We start from the raw sequence: 19,228 nt of genomic DNA on the forward strand, positions 1-19,228 counted from the left end.
TACGCATTGGGCAATTACAACAGAGAAGGAGCTAAGTTTTAAAATGTACTTTTTTTAAAATTTTTATATCTGGTCACCATAACTATACCGAATACAATTCACAATGTGGTGATTATGTGTAGTCAAAATTTTAAAAATGACATTTTTTTTTATTTAATCATGAGCAGATTTTTAGTTAACGCAGAAAAACGTTTAATTACCCACTATTAAATAACATGACGGTATCATTTTATTAAAATGATATATATCAAAATTATTAATCTCCCCCCACAACAAAAAACAAATATATCTAACTACCAAATAATTATTTGTTCACTTATTTTTCATTATCTCCTAGTTCTCCTACCATCACAAAATTATTAATTACAAATGTTGTAAAGGTAAACATCTAATCTAACCATTACATTCTTAACAAAGTAAAAAGAGCGTTGTAAAATCTCTAACATTTTAGGGAAAACCAAAACAAGCGTGCGCACAGGAATAGAACATAATATGCATCTGAACTTTTGTTATCAAGGGACAATATTTCAAGGCATTATTTATATTTTTGCGAAAAGTGGTCATTCTATCATTGCGATTCGAATTTCTATTATTATTGTGTATAAATAGTATTACCTATATTATGTAGTAAAAAACCAACACACAAAAGTACAATAAATAAAATAAGAATCATTTCGGTTAGACCTTTAATATAATAAACTATTTATTTAGTTATATACAATATACTTACATGGCATTTAAGTTAAAATATAAAAAAAATTTATTCAAATTTCGTGTAACTAGGTACCTCTTACATTACATTTTCTATATTTGGTTTGATTTTGAATAAAATAGTAGTAATTGATTTTGTTATGTTTTTATCATTTACAGTATTATACGGTTCCTACACCGCTAATTAGCTAATTACTCAAGTGCTAATAAGTAATAATAGATAGTTACTTTATTGCTATTTTATATTTTAAATGGCACCCTTGTGGCCTTGTAATTAAAAGGGATTTTTGGCCAACTGGAACATAATAAGTCGTAAATACATAAATTAATAAATTATTAGGTTTTCGATATTGTGCATCACTTCGCACTTGAAACCATTGATTTTTTATATTATAAAATCAATGATTGAAACCATTCTGCTATCTGCTATCTATTCTTTGACAATTGACAAGTTAGTAATAAACCAGTTTTGAAGTCGTGAACAGCAGAACAGCTGAGTAGGTAAAGAGTAAAAACCAAAACTAATGGATAGAACACGGTCTTACGTAGTGTATATAAGACCGCGGGAATCGCGGAATAAATAATTAGTAAACACAAAATATTCATTGACGTTATTAGAATTTAGGTTAGGTATTACGTCGGATATATTTTGCGCGCGCACACGTCATAAATTAACGACATCCGGTAAATCGTATCATTGTTTCTTCCATGGCCGCACGGTGTAAACAAAATATCAAATTGCTGCTTTATCAACAAAAACCTACCACACATAAGCGTGTACTTGCTGCCCAACAATTTTACGCGGTTAGGAGGCAATGAGGCATTGACGACATTAGCGTTTTGTAACGGAATTTTCGGCTCTAATTACGCCGAGCTAGTTCAACTGTATTTCATTCATACATTCTCACTGCCGTTGATTTTACGATTTGCCGTTCGCTGAACTTTTCGTAACCATTGGATCATCGGTTTCTATGTTGAATTGTAACCAACGAACGTAAGTATAATGATTTTGTCGTTATGTCGTGTATGTAACGATTCCAAGTCAACATTTTTTTTTTTTTAACGAATACGTTTTGTCCGTTAATATCTCAAGACGTTATATTAATCATGGAAATATAACTTAAGAAGTGTCCCATTCACTGTAAAGCCCTAAAATCTAAACCTAATGTATTTTTTTTTAATTAATAGTTATGTGTGTATTGTAGATGGTAAATAGGTATGCTTGTTTTGTCGTATTCCGTCATGTGTACATGATAGTTGACAACATTTAACAATCGCCCAGTGTATCTGATTCACAATCAAACCCGTATCATGATAAAACTTATTGTTCCCTTCTTCATGTACCTAAAAAAGTAAAGTTTTTGAGTAATAAACGCATGTACTTGTTGGGTGCTATGAGTAGTCCAATCAATACCAAGTATTATTTTTAGTTAAAAGTTTTATTTTCATTCCACATATTCCAAAACACTTGTTTGATCAACATCTAAATGGGTAATACCTGTGATTATACAATGTCATTTAATATCATTTGTATGAGCTATGGCCGTGTAATAGGTAATTCATTAAATATAAACTTTTGATATTACGTTCACCATAACTAAATAATATTAATTTTATGGTGCCTAACTTAAGTATATTATGTATATGTTGGCTGGCCTGCTTTTGGATATGTTAAGGCAGACTATTCAATAGTTTTTAGTTCAGTATGTTATACTATGTAATGATCTGTCAAAACATAAAATAGAATAAAGAGAAGTGTATTTTGTTTTACATGCTTGATGTTTTTTATTTTATTTTTTTTTTTGTGAGATACTTTTCATTGCTATCATTGTTTTTTTTTACATTTTCAATAATTTTAACCTTACATATCTATTTTTCTCTTTATTTGGTTTAAATAATAAAATAAAGAACTAATTTTATATTACGACCACGTTAATCTTTTTCTTATAATTACCTATCTCATTTTATTACAAATATGTAAGTCAGTAAAGTCAGAAAACTATATTTGAAGTTAAAATATAAATTACCTAAATTTGAAAGAAATTAATATTGCCTACAAGATCTTATATGAGGTAACCAGTCTGTGGTCTTGGGAAATAGGTACTTACCATTTGAAGTTTTTTTACAAAGTTTTCAAACAATCTAATATAAACCAGTAAATGACAGTGTTATTTGCATTAGTTTAATAATGATATTACTTAAAAAATTACTTGTACACAAGTACACATTTATTATTCAAATAAAATCACGCTAGTGCCATATGCAACTTTGGTGGATTGCCCAGCCAGGTAATTATTTTCACTAGAGATGACTAATAACTTGACATTTAAACATTTAAGCTTTCAACAACTTTTCTGCATTCAAATAATAATACCGTCCACCTATTCATTGGTATCAACATTAAAAAAAACTTAAATTTCATCTTTCATATTTGTCCTATCATTTTAAGAAAAATTAAAATGATGTTATTTTATAAGCTTAATTGGGACTGACTCCGCATATTTGAGAAGAAACATAAATCCAGTATGATCCTATAGTAATTCAACAGTGCATTTACACTACAGAATCGTATGTGGTGGAAACTGTATTAGTCTAGAAACTTGACAAGCATCTCCTCTTGGCCAAAATGTAGTAGTTTTATTTTATTTTTTTGAAATTGTGTATCTTGCTGAGTTATTTTCATATTGAATTTTCATTTTAAAATTCACAATTCAACAACTATGGTAAATAAAGATAACAGGATATAGTAACTAAACATTAGACTGTTAGAAGCATTCAACTGATGTTCATCTCAACGTAAGACAAAGATTGTATAATATTAAGAAAATAAAAAAACAATACTGTTTATTTGAATAATTAAACTTAAACATCTTGAGTAAAGTCTGCATTTTTTTGATCTACTTACATCTATTTTGATGTTTAATTTTTTTTTAATAATTAATATTGTATGAAAGCACATGGAAAAAAGAAGAAAACTAATTTGAATATAAACTATTCAGAAATTGTTATGTTTTTGAATAAATACAAACAATATTATGTTTAATATATTTTAACTTGTTGCTTTTACATTTTTCCTCTATATTCCTTAATTATTATAATAATCTTTAAACCCATTTTACAATCTTTGTTGGTATATTATCTAAATATACCAATGTGGTGACATCCAACTTTGTCTAAAAAAAAACCTTGATTTCACAATGTTTTTTGATACCATTTCTGAAAATTGGTGCTATTTAGTGTGGCATCCATCATGTCGCCTGTTTCAGATTACCATAAATGATATTTCTGAACAAAAAAATTATTTATTTCTATCATATACCATGATGCTTAAATTTGTTACGTTTAAATAAAAACTGACTTAGTTTCTTATACATATAAAGAAAATTACAGTAATTAATAAATTCACTTGACATCATTTGGGACAAATACTTTGACTGCCTATCTTATATTTATGTTATATAATCTTATAACAGTTCTTAGTTTTTTTCACTTATTCACACCTAATTTAACATTTATTTTTTCTAAAGACATAATAAAACATTAATATAGTATTAAAAAAATGTCCATATGTGTTGTGATCTATCTTACTAACTTTCAGCGCATAAAATTTGTATTCAGCATAATCTATTTTTTATTCTTAGATTTAAAATTAAGGTAAATATTTTTGGTATACGACATCTCATGCTATTAAAAATGTGGGTCCGTATCAATAATTTTCACAAATTTGTTTAATTTTGGTTGCAGTGACCCTTGCCTGTCATTATGTTTACAAATGTTCGATTCCGGTAGAAAATTTTATTAAGCTGCCTTTATGACCCTTCTACCTACTGCTAAAATATTGAATATTAATAATTAACTGCCCATTCACACTATGCCGCCTATTTCAGAGATAACAAAAGCCAGTTTTTATATAAAAATAAAGAAATTATACCTACCAATTATTAAATCGTTTATTGTTATTTTTAGGTGAAAATGGGCTTGGATCGTAAAAGAAAGTCAATTAACGCACTTCAGAGCACTGATAAAAAAAGAAAAAGCATAACAGAAAAAAAACCTGCTTCTTCTTCATCATCTTCTGAAGATTCTGATGAGCAATCTGATCATGATAATGGATTAAATAATGAAGTAAAAAATGAAAATCCTACCATCAGCCGTTGGCCTCAAGATGATATCCAAAAGCTGTTATCTAAAATGGAGTTGGCACTTCCTAAGAATGACAATCAAACTTTTAGAAGTCGATTTACAAAACTAGACTGGGATAAAATTCAATTTGATAGTTATAGTAAAGATGAATGTCAATCCACTTGGTTAGCTATTCAAGATCAGCTTAGAACATTTAAAACTATAGGTGATCTTATTCATGATGCTAGAAATTTATTGGAAACTAAAGGCATTGATACCTATCGTTCAAAAACAAATCGGTTACAAAAACCTAGAACCGCATACATGTTATTTTATACAGAACTTCTTCAAAAATACAAGAAAAAACATCCGGATTTAAAATTACCTCAGTTGACACAAATCATTGCCGAAAAATATAATAAATTATCTCCTGAAAAAAAACAAACATTACTTGATAGAGCACAAAAATTAAAGACTGAATATATTGAATTGGTTGATAAAACAAATGTAGGTTTCAAATTTAAGGAGTCAAATAAACCGAAAACTCCATTTCAAATTTTTATGGAATCAAAATCATCAGATTTAGAATTAGGTAGTGTTGATAAAGCTGAATTTCAAAACCAATTAAAAGAAAAGTGGGATGGTATGACAGAAAAGAAAAAATCAAAATGGATTAAATTGGCAAATGAAAGAGAACAAACATATTTAAATAATCTAAAAGAAGACCACAAAAATGATCCTGCTTTCACTATGCCTACAAAAAGTGCATTGACCAAAGGTGATAGAAATATTTTGGATTCCCAATCAGGGAAACCAAAAAAACCTCCGGTTAATAATTATGGTCTTTTCTCTAAAGAAATGTTACAAAGTAATGCATTAGATGGTGTTCCTCCTAAAGAGAGAATGTCAATGTTAGCAAAGAAATGGAAAGCTTTTTCTAATGAAGAGCGACAAATTTATTCAGACAAGTTGAAAGTTATAACTGAGCGATATAAAACTGAATTTGAAGCATACTTAAACACACTGCCAGAAAATGAAAAACAATTGGAAATGGCTAAAATCAAAGGAAAACCTAAGAAACCTGAGCCAAAAGTTGTACCTAGGATTAATGCTAGAGAAGTAATCTCAGAAAAACCTACAGAAAAAATTAAGAAAAAAGGTACTTCGCAATATAACTCAAAAACTAAAACATTCAAAAATGAACCAAAAGCAGTACCTTATAAAAATGCATTTGAATTATACAGAAGTAAATTGGAACCAAATGAAAAACACCCAATTACAAGTTTAGAAGATTGGAACAAAAAAAATGGGAAAAAACAACTTATGTATGAAAATGAACTTAAAGCTCTTAAAAAAGAATATATGAAAAATTTGAAAGTGTTTTTAAGAGGTCTTTCTGAAGCCGATTTGCAATTGTATCTACAACTGAGAAAACCTGAATTTTTAACTGAAAATAATGATTCTAGTGCTTCAGATGATGAAGAAAATTCTTCATCTGAAGATGATGATGACGATGATGAAGATGATAATGATAACGACGATGATGATGATGATGATGATGATTCAGAGTAATCAAAAATATTTATTTACCATTTTTAATTCAATATTAATACCTCATTCAATTATTTTTTTAATATAAATTGCATTGTATAAGTTAATTTTATTCCCGTTTGATCCATATAATTTGAATTTTTAATTGTTGTAACATTTTGTTTGCATCTCTTGATATTTATCTATTCAACAAATGTAATTGTGTTGAATAGTATACTTACAATTAGGTAATCTGCATTGATTGTTTACTTTTATTTTTCTAATTTAGTTTAATCCTAAAATATTAACTAGTACTAAATAATTATATTATTTTTAATTATTTTTACATTTATAATGTTTGTTAAATCAATTAAACTGGGACTTCAATTATAATTATTTCTATTTTTTTTATGTACTCATAAAATAAAATTAGAATAAATCTATATTTTACAATTAATTTAAATTCAAAAATTGTAAAATAATTAACCTAAAGGTATATTATTTCGTACAATATAATTATAGTTGTATATTATTTTTTTTGATTCTTTTATATAGATTCAAATACATTTTGTTATGGTAATGTAGGTATAGTATTTTAATAACTTGTAATTATTAATTACCAATAAAATTGTTTTATTTATCTATGAATCAACGTAAGGTTAAAATAAATTAGACTGTTTATTTGTGGCCTATGTTTAAGCCAAATTAATGTTGATATTTGACAAACAATATATTTTTTCTTAATAAAAGTATTTTAAGTTTTGGACATGTGTTGTTCGATTGACAAATATAAGTTTATTCGGTATTGTTTGTCCATTACAAATATATATATATATATATAAAAGTATGTTGCAACATCAGAAGTACATAAGTTACTATTTTTCTTATAAGCATTTGAATTTCAAATGTTTATGAAATTCATTAATGCCATAAAGATTTTTAAATATTACAATGAAAAGTACATATACTATTTTATACTTATGGTTTGAAAATATATTACTATGTCTATGTGTCTTATGTTTATCACAAGTTTACCTTTCAAGAAAAAATTATAATAATGTAAAGCTTCATACATTTTTTTTCATGAAGGGTTTCAATTTCAGTTTTTAATGAAAATTTCAAATTATTTAGCACATATTATGGTCAGGTACACTTAGAATCGATTTCATTATAATTCATAAATGTGAATTAAAATTTAACACAGGGACATTTTCATTAGGACATGATTTTGTAGTTTTATAGATAACAACTTACAAGGCAGTTAAGTAACTGTACAAGTTAAAAGTTCATCTTAAGTTGTACTAACATATATTTAAAAATAGTAAATTAATACGTAAATATATTTTTTTTTTTACGGTTATATGAAGTGAAATGAATTGAAATATTTAATAACAAGTAATAATCTAAATTGAACCGCCCTAGTATGTTTTTTTAGAATATTTTAGACCAGTACATATTATATTAATTATAATATGACAAATTGAAAATAACGAATAAAATCTATTTAAGTTCATTATAATGTCTTATATGGTTCAAGTCATCATATTTGTTTACTTAAAAATTTACCCCCTCCTCACAAAATAAAATTCAGGTATAAGTACATCACTGACCCCAGCAACAAACAATAATTATTAATTAGTACGAATTTTTATCATAATTTCAAAATTGGGTAAATTAGTTCCTATAGCCTATTTATTATAATACAATGTTACCTTTAAAAATCTTTTTAATCGAATTAATTTTACGAAAATTAAACATGAATTTGTACCACTTTTTTATAATTTGTTTTAACCACAACAAAATATGTCATACACACAAGGCCGGATTTAGGACTAGGCACCTAGCATAGGGGCGCCACGACTTGGGGGGCGCTAAACCGTGGATGGTAAAATTTTTTTTTTTTTGTAGATACTATATAATAAAAAAATAATAATATAGTATAATATAGTATTATAACTATAATATAGTTGAACTTAAATATTAGTAATGAATAATGTTAATTATTATAAATTAGTTCGCTGTTATAAATATATATTATGTTACAAGCAATGTAAAATACCAGGCCAGGCAATGTAAATCACGAATTTTTTTTTAACCAACTAATATTATTTTTTATTATTATTATAAATTATAATTATTACCTATTTATAGTATTGATTTTTTTTAAAACAATGATTAATAATTTTATTGTATCATAATATTACAAATATTTTGACGGAATAACAAAACAAATTAATAAGTATATACATAATTTTATTTTTATAAACGACAGTACGACATTACTATACTTCGTTACTTTGTACTTTGTACATGTTTTAAAAATGGAATCCAAATTTTACGAACATTTGAACAAAGTTATCGAAACGAAAAAGACTAACAGTACTTTTATTAGTAAATCTAAATATTATGAAATAATTAATTATTGAAAACAACTGAAGCTAGAGGAGAAAACAAATTCAAAATTAATGAAAAAATATGAGGTAATGACAGTACTAGGAGACGAAAAATGAATTATGCCAGTAGGTAACTGCAGAACGTAATTGTGTAAAATTATATGCTTATAATGAAGAGTTATTTAAAATCTTATATGAAATGCATTTATCTATTGGGCATGGTGGTGGAAATCGTATGGAATATGAAATAAATATAAAACTTAAAAATATAACTAGAGAAACAATAATGTCATATTTAAATTTTTGCGAGCCATTATGTGAAAAAAAAGTAAATACAGTGAAAAAAGGATTGGTGGTTAAACCAATTCTTTCTTTGGAACTACTTTTTCTATAATTTTGAATTGATTTTCTTATCTTGCTTCAGCTGTTTTAAATAATTAATTATTTCATAATATTTAGATTTAATAATAAAAGTACTGTTGTTGTTAGTCTTATTCGTTTCGATAACTTTGTTCAAATGTACGTTAAATTTGGATTCCATTTTTAAAACATGTACAAAGTCAGTGGCGTAAATTGGGCTAAATTGTTAGGGTTGCAATCAGTTTTTAGGTTGGGCAGGCTTCAAATCAGCTGCCATTTATATTTTTTGTATAACACAATACCTAATACAATATAATATATATATATATATTATAAGTATAGATTTAAAATATTAAACTACTTAACTATTAACTTACTAAATTTATTTTTTAGTTAACGAATTTATCTTTCATTTTAAGAAATAAGTTAATTTATTTTTTTTTACATTCACTATTTTAGTCGTTTTTTTGTCAAAAAATATTTTCATTGTGAATTTATATAATGATATAAACAACTGAACTGTTTTTAATATGTATATTAAATACCTTGTTATCAATTTAATAAAATATTTTGTGGTTCTTTATTAAAAAATACACTAATACTCTATTACAAACACACAAATAATATCTGTATGAAAGACTTTATTTAATAATGTAAATTAATTATTTTCAGCTTTTAGGCACCTTAACTATTATTTAGATGACTATTGTTAGATAAAACACAATTAAACACTATTAATTAAAACACATACTATATAGAAATACTGTATGTTGTTTGAAATATAAACATTATAGTCTATAATTTAGTTGTGTGTTGATAAGAAATAAAGTACGGTAACGAATAAAAAAAAATATTTAACTGAGTTAACCAAAAATTGTATTAAACTTTTAACTTTTACTTTTTCTTATTGACGCATATCAACTTAACTGAGTTAAAAAAAATCATTAACTTGCCGAGCCTTGGTTTTTTACTGAAGGAATAATATCATTTACTGCAGTAGTAATCGGCGGCCTCTGTAATTATTATCAGCTACCATTGAGACTCGAGTCGGCCGATCACAATAAATATACATATTGGTATAATAATAAAAAATGATTAATAACAAAACTATAAATAATTGTGGAAAGGATATAAATATAATAATAATTCCAGTGCTTCAAAACAAAGTTAAACATTGGTTCTCAAAATATAAATTAGTTAATTTATTATTATATTGATATTTCAATTTTTTGAAAACTGAAATCGTGATTTTTTGGAGTCGCAAAAAGATACACTTGCGACCCTTTGATATTTTCAGGGGTTGCAAGTGCGACCCCGTGCGACCCCCAGTTTACGCCACTGTACAAAGTAACGAAGTATATAGTGTCGTTTACAGTTCAAAAACTCGACTGGTTAGTCGAAAATATCAATTATATTGTTCATTTGTTTTGTTGACTGAAAAATTTTAATTTAAACCATTATACATTTTTGTATAACTATAAAATTGGTAAATTAATAATAAGGAGGGGGACTCTCAGCTCTTATTGAATAAATGATGTTCCAAAGAGTAGGGGCGTTTGTTTTTTATTAACCTAGGGGCGCCTTTTAAGTAAATCCGGCCCTGCACACATACACTATAAATTATAATAATTAAACAATAATACAATATTATAATTTTAACGATTTATTTAACAGAGCTTTCCATTTTTTTACTTCTTTTCAAAATTTTAAAGCTAAAGCTCCCCCCCCCAAACTTAGGGGCGCCAAATCTCTTAATCCGGCACTGCTTATAAAAATTAACAATATAAAAAAAAAAACCGAAATCGTTAAACAAAAACGTTAATAACCTAGATAATAAAGAACCGTAAATAAATATTTTAGTTTTAAATCAATAAACAATAACAAAAACCAAAAAATTAGTTTTCCATCCCTGAAAAAAAATATTATAAAATACAATTTTTATTAATTTATAAATTTTTTAAATATTCGAAAAATACAATAATAATAATAAAACTAAAAAATATTTATAAAAATGTTTCACGCTTATTTTTAATGAGAAATTTGAATTTGTGTTTCGTTTACTATTTTACTAATAATGAAGAATTTGGTTGGAATTCAGTTGTTTCAATCCTCAAGTCCAACATAAACTTCATGTTTATTTTATACCTACTAGGTATTAGGTATCTATACTAAATAGGTACCTATATGTACTGTACTAGTGTTACAAAATTATATTGTTAGATTACGGCTGAGATTTCTTGTATTTTTATATACTAGGTAGTTGGTGGCCCACCGAGGAAAAAAGCAATAGACTAATTAGGTACGATAACGATAAGCCATCAAAACTATAAAATTCAGAGGGAATTAATAATTATCAATATCAAATTAAGTATCAACAGACATCGGACGCAATTAGTATAGTTAATAATCATATAAATTTCATCGGACACAAATAGGTACACAAAACACAATAATTACTAATTAGTATAATTGATAATTATTATCGTGACGAAATTCGTTTGCTACGCTTTACTGTAGGTACGTAAGGTGTCAAACGGATCTGTGATCTGTGTAATAAGACTGTTAAATTTGAATTCAAATACCTATGCAATTTTATACATTTAATTTAAATTTAATATATCCATAAATCCATTACCTATATGGCCATATACATTTCTCTACTCAATGACAAAGTAAGTACACTTATAATACACTATTTAAACTACTATTGTAATACAGCAAAAGAAAAAGAGGTAATATTGAATTGAGTAACTACCACGAATACTTTTGTGTTATCGAAATAGAGTCCAACAAATATTTTTTGATTTCAGTTAAGTTCCTTCAGCTTCATCCAATAAATTAATGTTATCGCCGAACAGGATGAGACACATCATATGGAAGTTAGTCTTACAAACAGTGTCATCATTTCAATTTTTTTTTAATACGCATGGCGTATAGAGCAGGCAACTTAAGTGCAAGCCACTATCAATTATTCAGGCCAATCAATTTATAATGTAGGCCAAATTACTACAATATTAGATTTTAAATACGCTAATATATACCCTGCGCAGTCCAAAATGACGCCACTACCCCACTACTTACAAAAAACGTGCTTGTTTAGTGTTTACACTGTCAAAAAACCAAAGTTTTCCTTTTAACACAGTTACTAATTTTGTATCACATGACACACTTTTTACGATTGTGTTGTTTCAAATTTTATAAAATTACATTATTAGAGGAATGAGGATAATTAATAAAAAAAAATACTTACACGAATTTTACAACAAGTCCATCGACGAACCATCGAAACTTCAACCTATTATTAATGATGGAAATTGTTTTTCGTTTTTTACTTGACGTGTATGATGTCCTATTTATAAAAATTGTGTGTTCACAAAGTATTTGACAAAGCTGTGGTAATTTTGAGCGAATGTACCTATAGATAGTAGATACCACCGAGACTGAAGTATTGACGAGTATATCGTATTATTGTACGTGTTACACATTTATACGCCATTCGAGGTTCAATGGACTCAATTCAATATTATCCGAGTTGAGCAATTTCCCGGTTTTGTATTTATATTTTATCTTTTTGGTATTTTATTCATTATTTATTTATTTTTAGGTTTTAAAACCATTTGTATACGGATGCCCTTGGGGTCTACACTACTTGCTATTTTTCTTTATAATTTTCTTTCATTATTTTATTCTCTATGTATTTTGTATATTCTTGCCAACGATTGAATGATCCCAAACTGATCTCTTTAATTTTGTATACACTATTTTACGTTGTTCCGCTATAATTAATTGACCTCTGATCATTTTATGTACTTGTTTATTGTTTATATTTGTTGTGTTTAATCTTTTTTGTTGTTTTTTTTTAAATAGAGTAAGGCCAGTATGACCAGTATGGGTATGAACTATAGACTCAGACTTCCGCTACAATAACAGCATTTTATAATTAATTTAACTATAATCGATTTAATTAGGTTTTATAATGCACTTGTATATGTTAGCGTTAATGTATGAAATACCGTAATTCTATAAAATAACTAGTTATTCTACAAACTAACTAGATATTTTATGAACTAACAATAATTACATTTTTTATTTTTTTTTAATATATTTGTGTACGAAAACCCCTAGCTTTCCTGCCATTATTTAATTATTTTTAATCGTATTAAAAATTTCGTTCATTTTTTTTCGTTGTTTATTAAGTAATTTTGGTTTTTTCGATTATTAAAATACATTTACCTACAACTGCGGCTGCGAGGAAATCGTTATTCATTCCTTACTATTTTGGTAAATGCTTACATTTTAAATTATGAGCGGAATGGTAAATATATTGATTTTATACAGTAATGCGTGTTATTATTTGCCTCGGGGTATGATTAGACATTACTACATTAGTTATATAGGTATAATTGTATAAATAATGGTAATTTAAAAATAATTAAGAAATAATAGTCTGCACTATGGGAATAGGTAATTTTCTTAAAAACGAAAAAAAAACATTCATATTTTACGTTATTTTTCTAAAGTTTAATGCAAAATTGTATAAATTAAAAAATATTTCATTTTAGATTTTTAGTGGAGTGAGAATGTATTGATTTTACGATGAATGTTTTTTTCTCTGTCACTATTTTAAAAGATAGTGAACTATGATAATTTGAGACTAGTAGCGATTAATATAACTATAAACACGTTTCCAAGAAGGTTTGAACCCACCCAAAATTTAAAATAAAAAGCTTTATCATTTTATGTATCAAACATGTGAAAAAAAATTGTAATCCTAGCTACGTGCTAGATATAACACATTTTATTTTGTATTCTTAAAGACTAGGTACCTATATTATCATGAACTATGATAATATTATTATTGTAATATATATATATGTATATTAATATATTATCTTAGTTCATGCTATTATTCATATTATAAATATTTTAATAACTGAAAACCTATTCATTCGAATTTTGAATTAAGTAGATTATTAGTTATTACTTATCATATAAGCTGAATAATTTAAAATAAAAAATTCATTTGAAAAACAGTATATATAGTATAAAAATTATCAAGAATTTGAAAACACAGTCTATAAATATATTTAAATATTCCAAAAATTATAATTTGAATTAATTTATTATAAATAAAGAAATTTGAGTGAGCATGTTTGGCAAATCACATTTTATATTAAGTCGTGAGATATTTTTTTATTCTAACTAACCAACCAAGCGTAGCTTAAAAAAATTAAGTAAAAGGGTAGAATGTAATACGAATTCTGTATCAATGGTTACTGGTTACCCGTTCATAATCGTGTTTTCCATTGCACAAATATTTGCAATACGATTTACAACTTGTGACATATTGGAATTTAAAGTGAATATAATGCTTTTAAACAGTAAACACCGTGCAATCGTAGCAAAACATAAATTACGGTACCAGTAATTATTTCGTGGGGTGGCGGTTTTGTAGGGTGGTATACTGGTATTTGAATATTTATTTAAAAAAATCTAAATTAACATTATTTATTTCTATACCGGTATTAATGTTATGTACGGTTAACGGTAAGTAAACGACTGAGGCGTTAACCGTAGCAGTAAACAGTGCACATTTTTTTTGGTTCACGGTACATTTCTCAATCGCTGCCTGCTGGGATGGTGCTAGATTGGACTACTTATCTCTGTCTCAGTGATTATATATATTTATTATATTTATACAGTTGTTTTATATAAACAATAGTATAATACATTAATACAAGAATATAGAAGACGAATAGAAGTCTGTGTGATTACAGTACATTTAAGATATTATTATTTTAAATCGTTGCTCATCCGGACCATAGGAAAAATATAAAAAGATAGAAAGCTCAGACATTCACATCAGCTGCAACAACGACAATATTTGTCTCGGCGGGTGAACTACGTCATCGCGCTGTACCTGTGCGTCCCACCCGACGTGACGTACTTGCGCGCGCGCCACCGACCCTAATATGGCATTATCATTTATCACACGAATCGCGGACGACGACATCGCGATTCGTAAGTGTCGAGAGTGATCGGTATATTGACCATTGGACGATATTCGTCTTGTAAATCGTTACGAATTCGCGCGGCGCCGATCACAGATAACATTAGCAAACATCGTAAACAGCATCCCTTCCTCATAATCTGTGAACCGATATCAGATCTGTGTTAAAAATATGATTATATATCGTAACCCAAGCTGCTAACTACTCCAACTACAACTACTATAACAACAACCGTGACGGACCGCACGATTACTGTGCTCGCTGATAACGGGTGCACGATAATATCAACAAAAATAATAATAATATTATTATCTCGAATATCTCGTTCCGCGTGTCCGTCGCAACTCTAAGCGAGTCGCCATAGAAATATCGTCGTCGTAGTCGGCTCGCCGCCGCCGCGAATCCAAGTCTTCGTAGCGGATCGTGGAAAAAACGGACGAACGCGCCCATCAGCTTCACACGAATCTCGAGGACGCGGCGGCGTACGCACGAAAAATGCGTCGCCGTTAAGACGCTGTGGCCCCCGCAACGCACGCACGCCGGCGAAGTCATAGCGGTGAGTAACGCAGCTGCGACTTGCAAGCGTTTCGGCGACGGCGACGACGGCCGCGATGATAATAAATGTTTTCACAATTGTAATGATAATAATAACAACGTATATTTTACAATGCCGACGAGGCCGTTACACGGTCGAACAACGACAATAGTGTTATGTAAAGTTACAATAACGCGCGACGGATGGTCGAGTGGTTGTGCCGCCGCCTTTTTCGTAAATCGTCTGTTGTCGTACAGTTATTAGTTATTACTTATTATAGGTGATTGTCGTCGTCGTCGTCGTCGTCGTCGTCGTCGTTGCATTTAATAACACAACAGCGTTTCATCATCGTCACCGTTTCGCCTTTTTTCTTTTTTATATATAATATATATTCTCTGGTTGTTTTTTATTCAATTTCCCCTACTCTCGTCGTTTGCCGGCCGCCGATCGGGTGATGCGCTCGCGCGCTTGACTTGCCATCATTATCTTTAGGCTCGACCCGCGCGGAGGCCTTTTAACCTCGAGATTACGTCCAGACGTTGATAGGGCCGAGACCAATAGAGATACGGTCGTCGTTGGACGGCTGGCGGCGCACACAATGTGCAACCGACGCCTAGCCACCGTCCGCTGTCTGTCTGCCGACAGTGCTCCTTGATTGTCGTCAAACGATGCAGGTGCCTTCGTGCGGCGATACTATGACGTCAGAGTCGGCCGACAACGGTCTGTGTGACAAGTCCATAACGCTCCGCAAGCACCGAAAAAATGTATTTAATAAATCAGGTGAATCTGTCTTACCTACGTGTTACTTGTTCCATGTCGACTTTTGCCTCTGTGGTTTACTTGACTTGTGTGATTGTCCATTTTATTTGAACGTTTTGAGTGTTCAGATTTGGTTTTTCAGCATGATTAATGATAGACATCACGGGTAAAATGACTAGCTATTTGAAATTCAATTGGACAACATAGACAAGACTGAATTAGTTGTTGCTTTTAATATAAAATATTGAGTTGTTTGAAATTGTAAGTGCAATACTAATAATATTTTTATATAAAATTTCATATTTATAAATAATAGTTGTGAGTAAATAACATTATTATGTGTTTATTGAATTGCTTTCTACTTTCTTCTCTTTAAATACATTGTTTATCCTGTGTATTAAAAGTTCTTAAAAAGCTTAAATATGCTGTTATATATAAAAAATAATAAGTACCTAGTCCCTAAACATAATTATCCATTCAGGGTATAGGTAGTTGGTTTTCTTTTACAATCGTGCATATTACACATTTCAAAGTATTCTAATAATTATTTTCTGCTTATATTTTAATATTGTTTCTAATAAAATGAGTAAATAATGTTGCTATAATAGTGATTTAAATTATGTGTAGCATTGAGAATGGTAGCTGCAGAAATGACAAGTAATCAAGATAAAGATGTCACTCAAGTGCAATACATAGATATCAGTCCTGATTTTCTAACAACTGGCCGAACTGGAAGAAGGAATGCATTGCCAGATATTCTAGGTGAACACAAACTAACGTCCACAGCTGATTTGCCTGACCGGTTACAAGCACTTACAACAAATGGTAAACAGTTGATAGTTAATTATATTAAAATTGGAAAAAAATAATGTATAGTATGGTATGTTTTTATCTTTAAGAAACAGTTATATAATTATCCATGTAGGCATATTAATTTTTGCATCACTACTTATCAAATTAGGTACTCAATATCTGTAATTTTTTTTGCCTCAAATTAACAATATATAGGTATACCAAAATATAAATGAAATGCACAGATTAGATTAATTATTTATTGAATATTATATTAAAAACACATTTAAATAAGATTAATATAATTTAATTCAATTAATATCAAATTAAATGTATATAATTATATTACTTTATATAACTATATATTATTCTGTTATACCAAGTACTTTTAATTTAATCTCTTATATTTTTAGTACAGTAATTCAGTATGAAGTCATTGAAATTTACAAAGAAACATATTAACATAACATAGTTATTGTTCGATATAGAATCAATTCAATCATTTGATAACAAATTTATGACTAAATATTGGTCTTAAATTGTTATCCTTATCATATTTAAATACATAAAATAATATGACTGTGGTATATATATAAAAAAGAAAAAATTCAATACGTTAGAATTCTAAGATTATTATAGGTAATATTATTTATTTAAATTAATAAATAATATTGTTTTTAAACAAAGAATAAATTCACCATAATTTTTTTTTTTTTTATAATGATTAATCATTGTTAATTTTTCTAACACAGAAGGAGCTGGGACGAGTAATATCCAGCCATCAACTAGTAGTGATTCAGACATGATAAAAACACAAAATGCAACGTGTTAAATGACTGAATGAAATGTAAAATTATAATCAACTACTACTTTATGTTCCGAAGGTAAAATGAAACAAACTAAACACACCTAGATTGGCTAGATGTTATAGCCTTAATTATTTTTGAGTTGAACAGAAAGCTACCTTATAGTTTTAATATACTCCTAGTCTCTTAATAATCAGACCAAAGCATAAAAGTACTTTTATTTTATTTTTTTCATTTATTTATTTAGTTCTGTAACTTTTTTTTTAATCGAAAGGTTTTGTTCCTCTATTCAATTGACTGTATGTAAATTTTTTTAAAAAATTGTGTAAATCTTTTTTTTAAAAAACAATTATTGTAGTAAATATTTAATTCCTAATTTATAGAAAAATTATATTTTGTCCTAAACCATGTCCTAAACTTAAATTATTGGATTATATATGTTGAAATAAAGTGTTTAAAAAATAGTAATAATCAAATTAACTGCTTTTAATCAAGTATTATATGAGTATAGATTTTGTTTGTAAAAGACTAAAAGAATAATATAATAATATATTCAAGATAACTTAAAATTAATCAATTGATATATGTTTACTGCTACTTCTAAGCATAATTCACAGCTTTAAAAACATAAATAATTTTTAATAATAACTAATAAAGTATAGTTAAATAGCAGACAATAAAACATTTAGTATAATATAAAAAAAAAAAAAAGTAGAAGAGTTTAGTGTTGATAATAATTACACACGGTCAGGTTGTGATATTTGTAATGTTTTTCCTACTCAATATTTTTCTCATTTAACCATATTTTATTTTTCTTTAATTTTTTTTATAAATTTCACTTATAAATATACCATTTTTTTTTCAAAGCTATTTATATTATATCAAAAACTAATTTAGCTTACAAAAATTAGTGATGACTAAACCTGGGTAATATAATGTATTAAGTAATTTAAATTACTTAACTGCTATGAATAAATAAATACAAGATTATTTTGGTGTTCATATTATTACATTGCAAAGATATAATTTAGAGAATGTGTGAAGTATTACTTAATAATGTATTTTAGAAGAATGACTGAACATAATTTTAAAACAGATGTTTCAAAAAATACCTAACTACTTTTAAAAGTTTAGTGTCATTATTAGTTCCTGTTTTTTGTTAATTTTTACATTAAAAATATTGAAATATTGTAAAATATATTTATATAT

The 19,228-nt window shown here is 27.7% G+C and overlaps 2 protein-coding genes across 2 annotated transcripts; both read left to right on the forward strand.

Annotated features, from left to right (window-relative positions):
- The first annotated feature begins 1,479 nt into the window (after window positions 1-1,479).
- Window positions 1,480-6,724, forward strand: LOC113551628 (nucleolar transcription factor 1-A-like). Its single transcript, XM_026953980.1, has 2 exons — window positions 1,480-1,705; window positions 4,678-6,724. The coding sequence occupies exon 2, from the start codon at window positions 4,684-4,686 to the stop codon at window positions 6,403-6,405; it is 1,722 nt and encodes a 573-aa protein (XP_026809781.1). The 5' UTR covers window positions 1,480-1,705; window positions 4,678-4,683; the 3' UTR covers window positions 6,406-6,724.
- A 9,023-nt stretch (window positions 6,725-15,747) lies between these two features.
- Window positions 15,748-18,442, forward strand: LOC113553325. The gene is made up of 3 exons (XM_026956604.1): window positions 15,748-16,442; window positions 17,049-17,246; window positions 17,966-18,442. The coding sequence occupies exons 1-3, from the start codon at window positions 16,331-16,333 to the stop codon at window positions 18,043-18,045; spliced, it is 390 nt and encodes a 129-aa protein (XP_026812405.1). The 5' UTR covers window positions 15,748-16,330; the 3' UTR covers window positions 18,046-18,442.
- The last annotated feature ends 786 nt before the right edge of the window (window positions 18,443-19,228 follow it).

Source organism: Rhopalosiphum maidis, chromosome 2 (genome assembly GCF_003676215.2).
Source record: "Rhopalosiphum maidis isolate BTI-1 chromosome 2, ASM367621v3, whole genome shotgun sequence".
Lineage (NCBI taxonomy): Eukaryota > Metazoa > Arthropoda > Insecta > Hemiptera > Aphididae > Rhopalosiphum > Rhopalosiphum maidis.

Bases quoted from the DNA above. Each gene is read 5' to 3' on its own strand.
- LOC113553325 (XM_026956604.1), top strand. From the start codon at position 16,331: ATGCAGGTGCCTTCGTGCGGCGATACTATGACGTCAGAGTCGGCCGAC. The intron at 16,443-17,048 runs GTGAATCTGTCT...AATTATGTGTAG, and splicing joins AAATGTATTTAATAAATCAG to CATTGAGAATGGTAGCTGCA. The intron at 17,247-17,965 runs GTAAACAGTTGA...TTTCTAACACAG, and splicing joins ACAAGCACTTACAACAAATG to AAGGAGCTGGGACGAGTAAT.
- LOC113551628 (XM_026953980.1), top strand. From the start codon at position 4,684: ATGGGCTTGGATCGTAAAAGAAAGTCAATTAACGCACTTCAGAGCACT.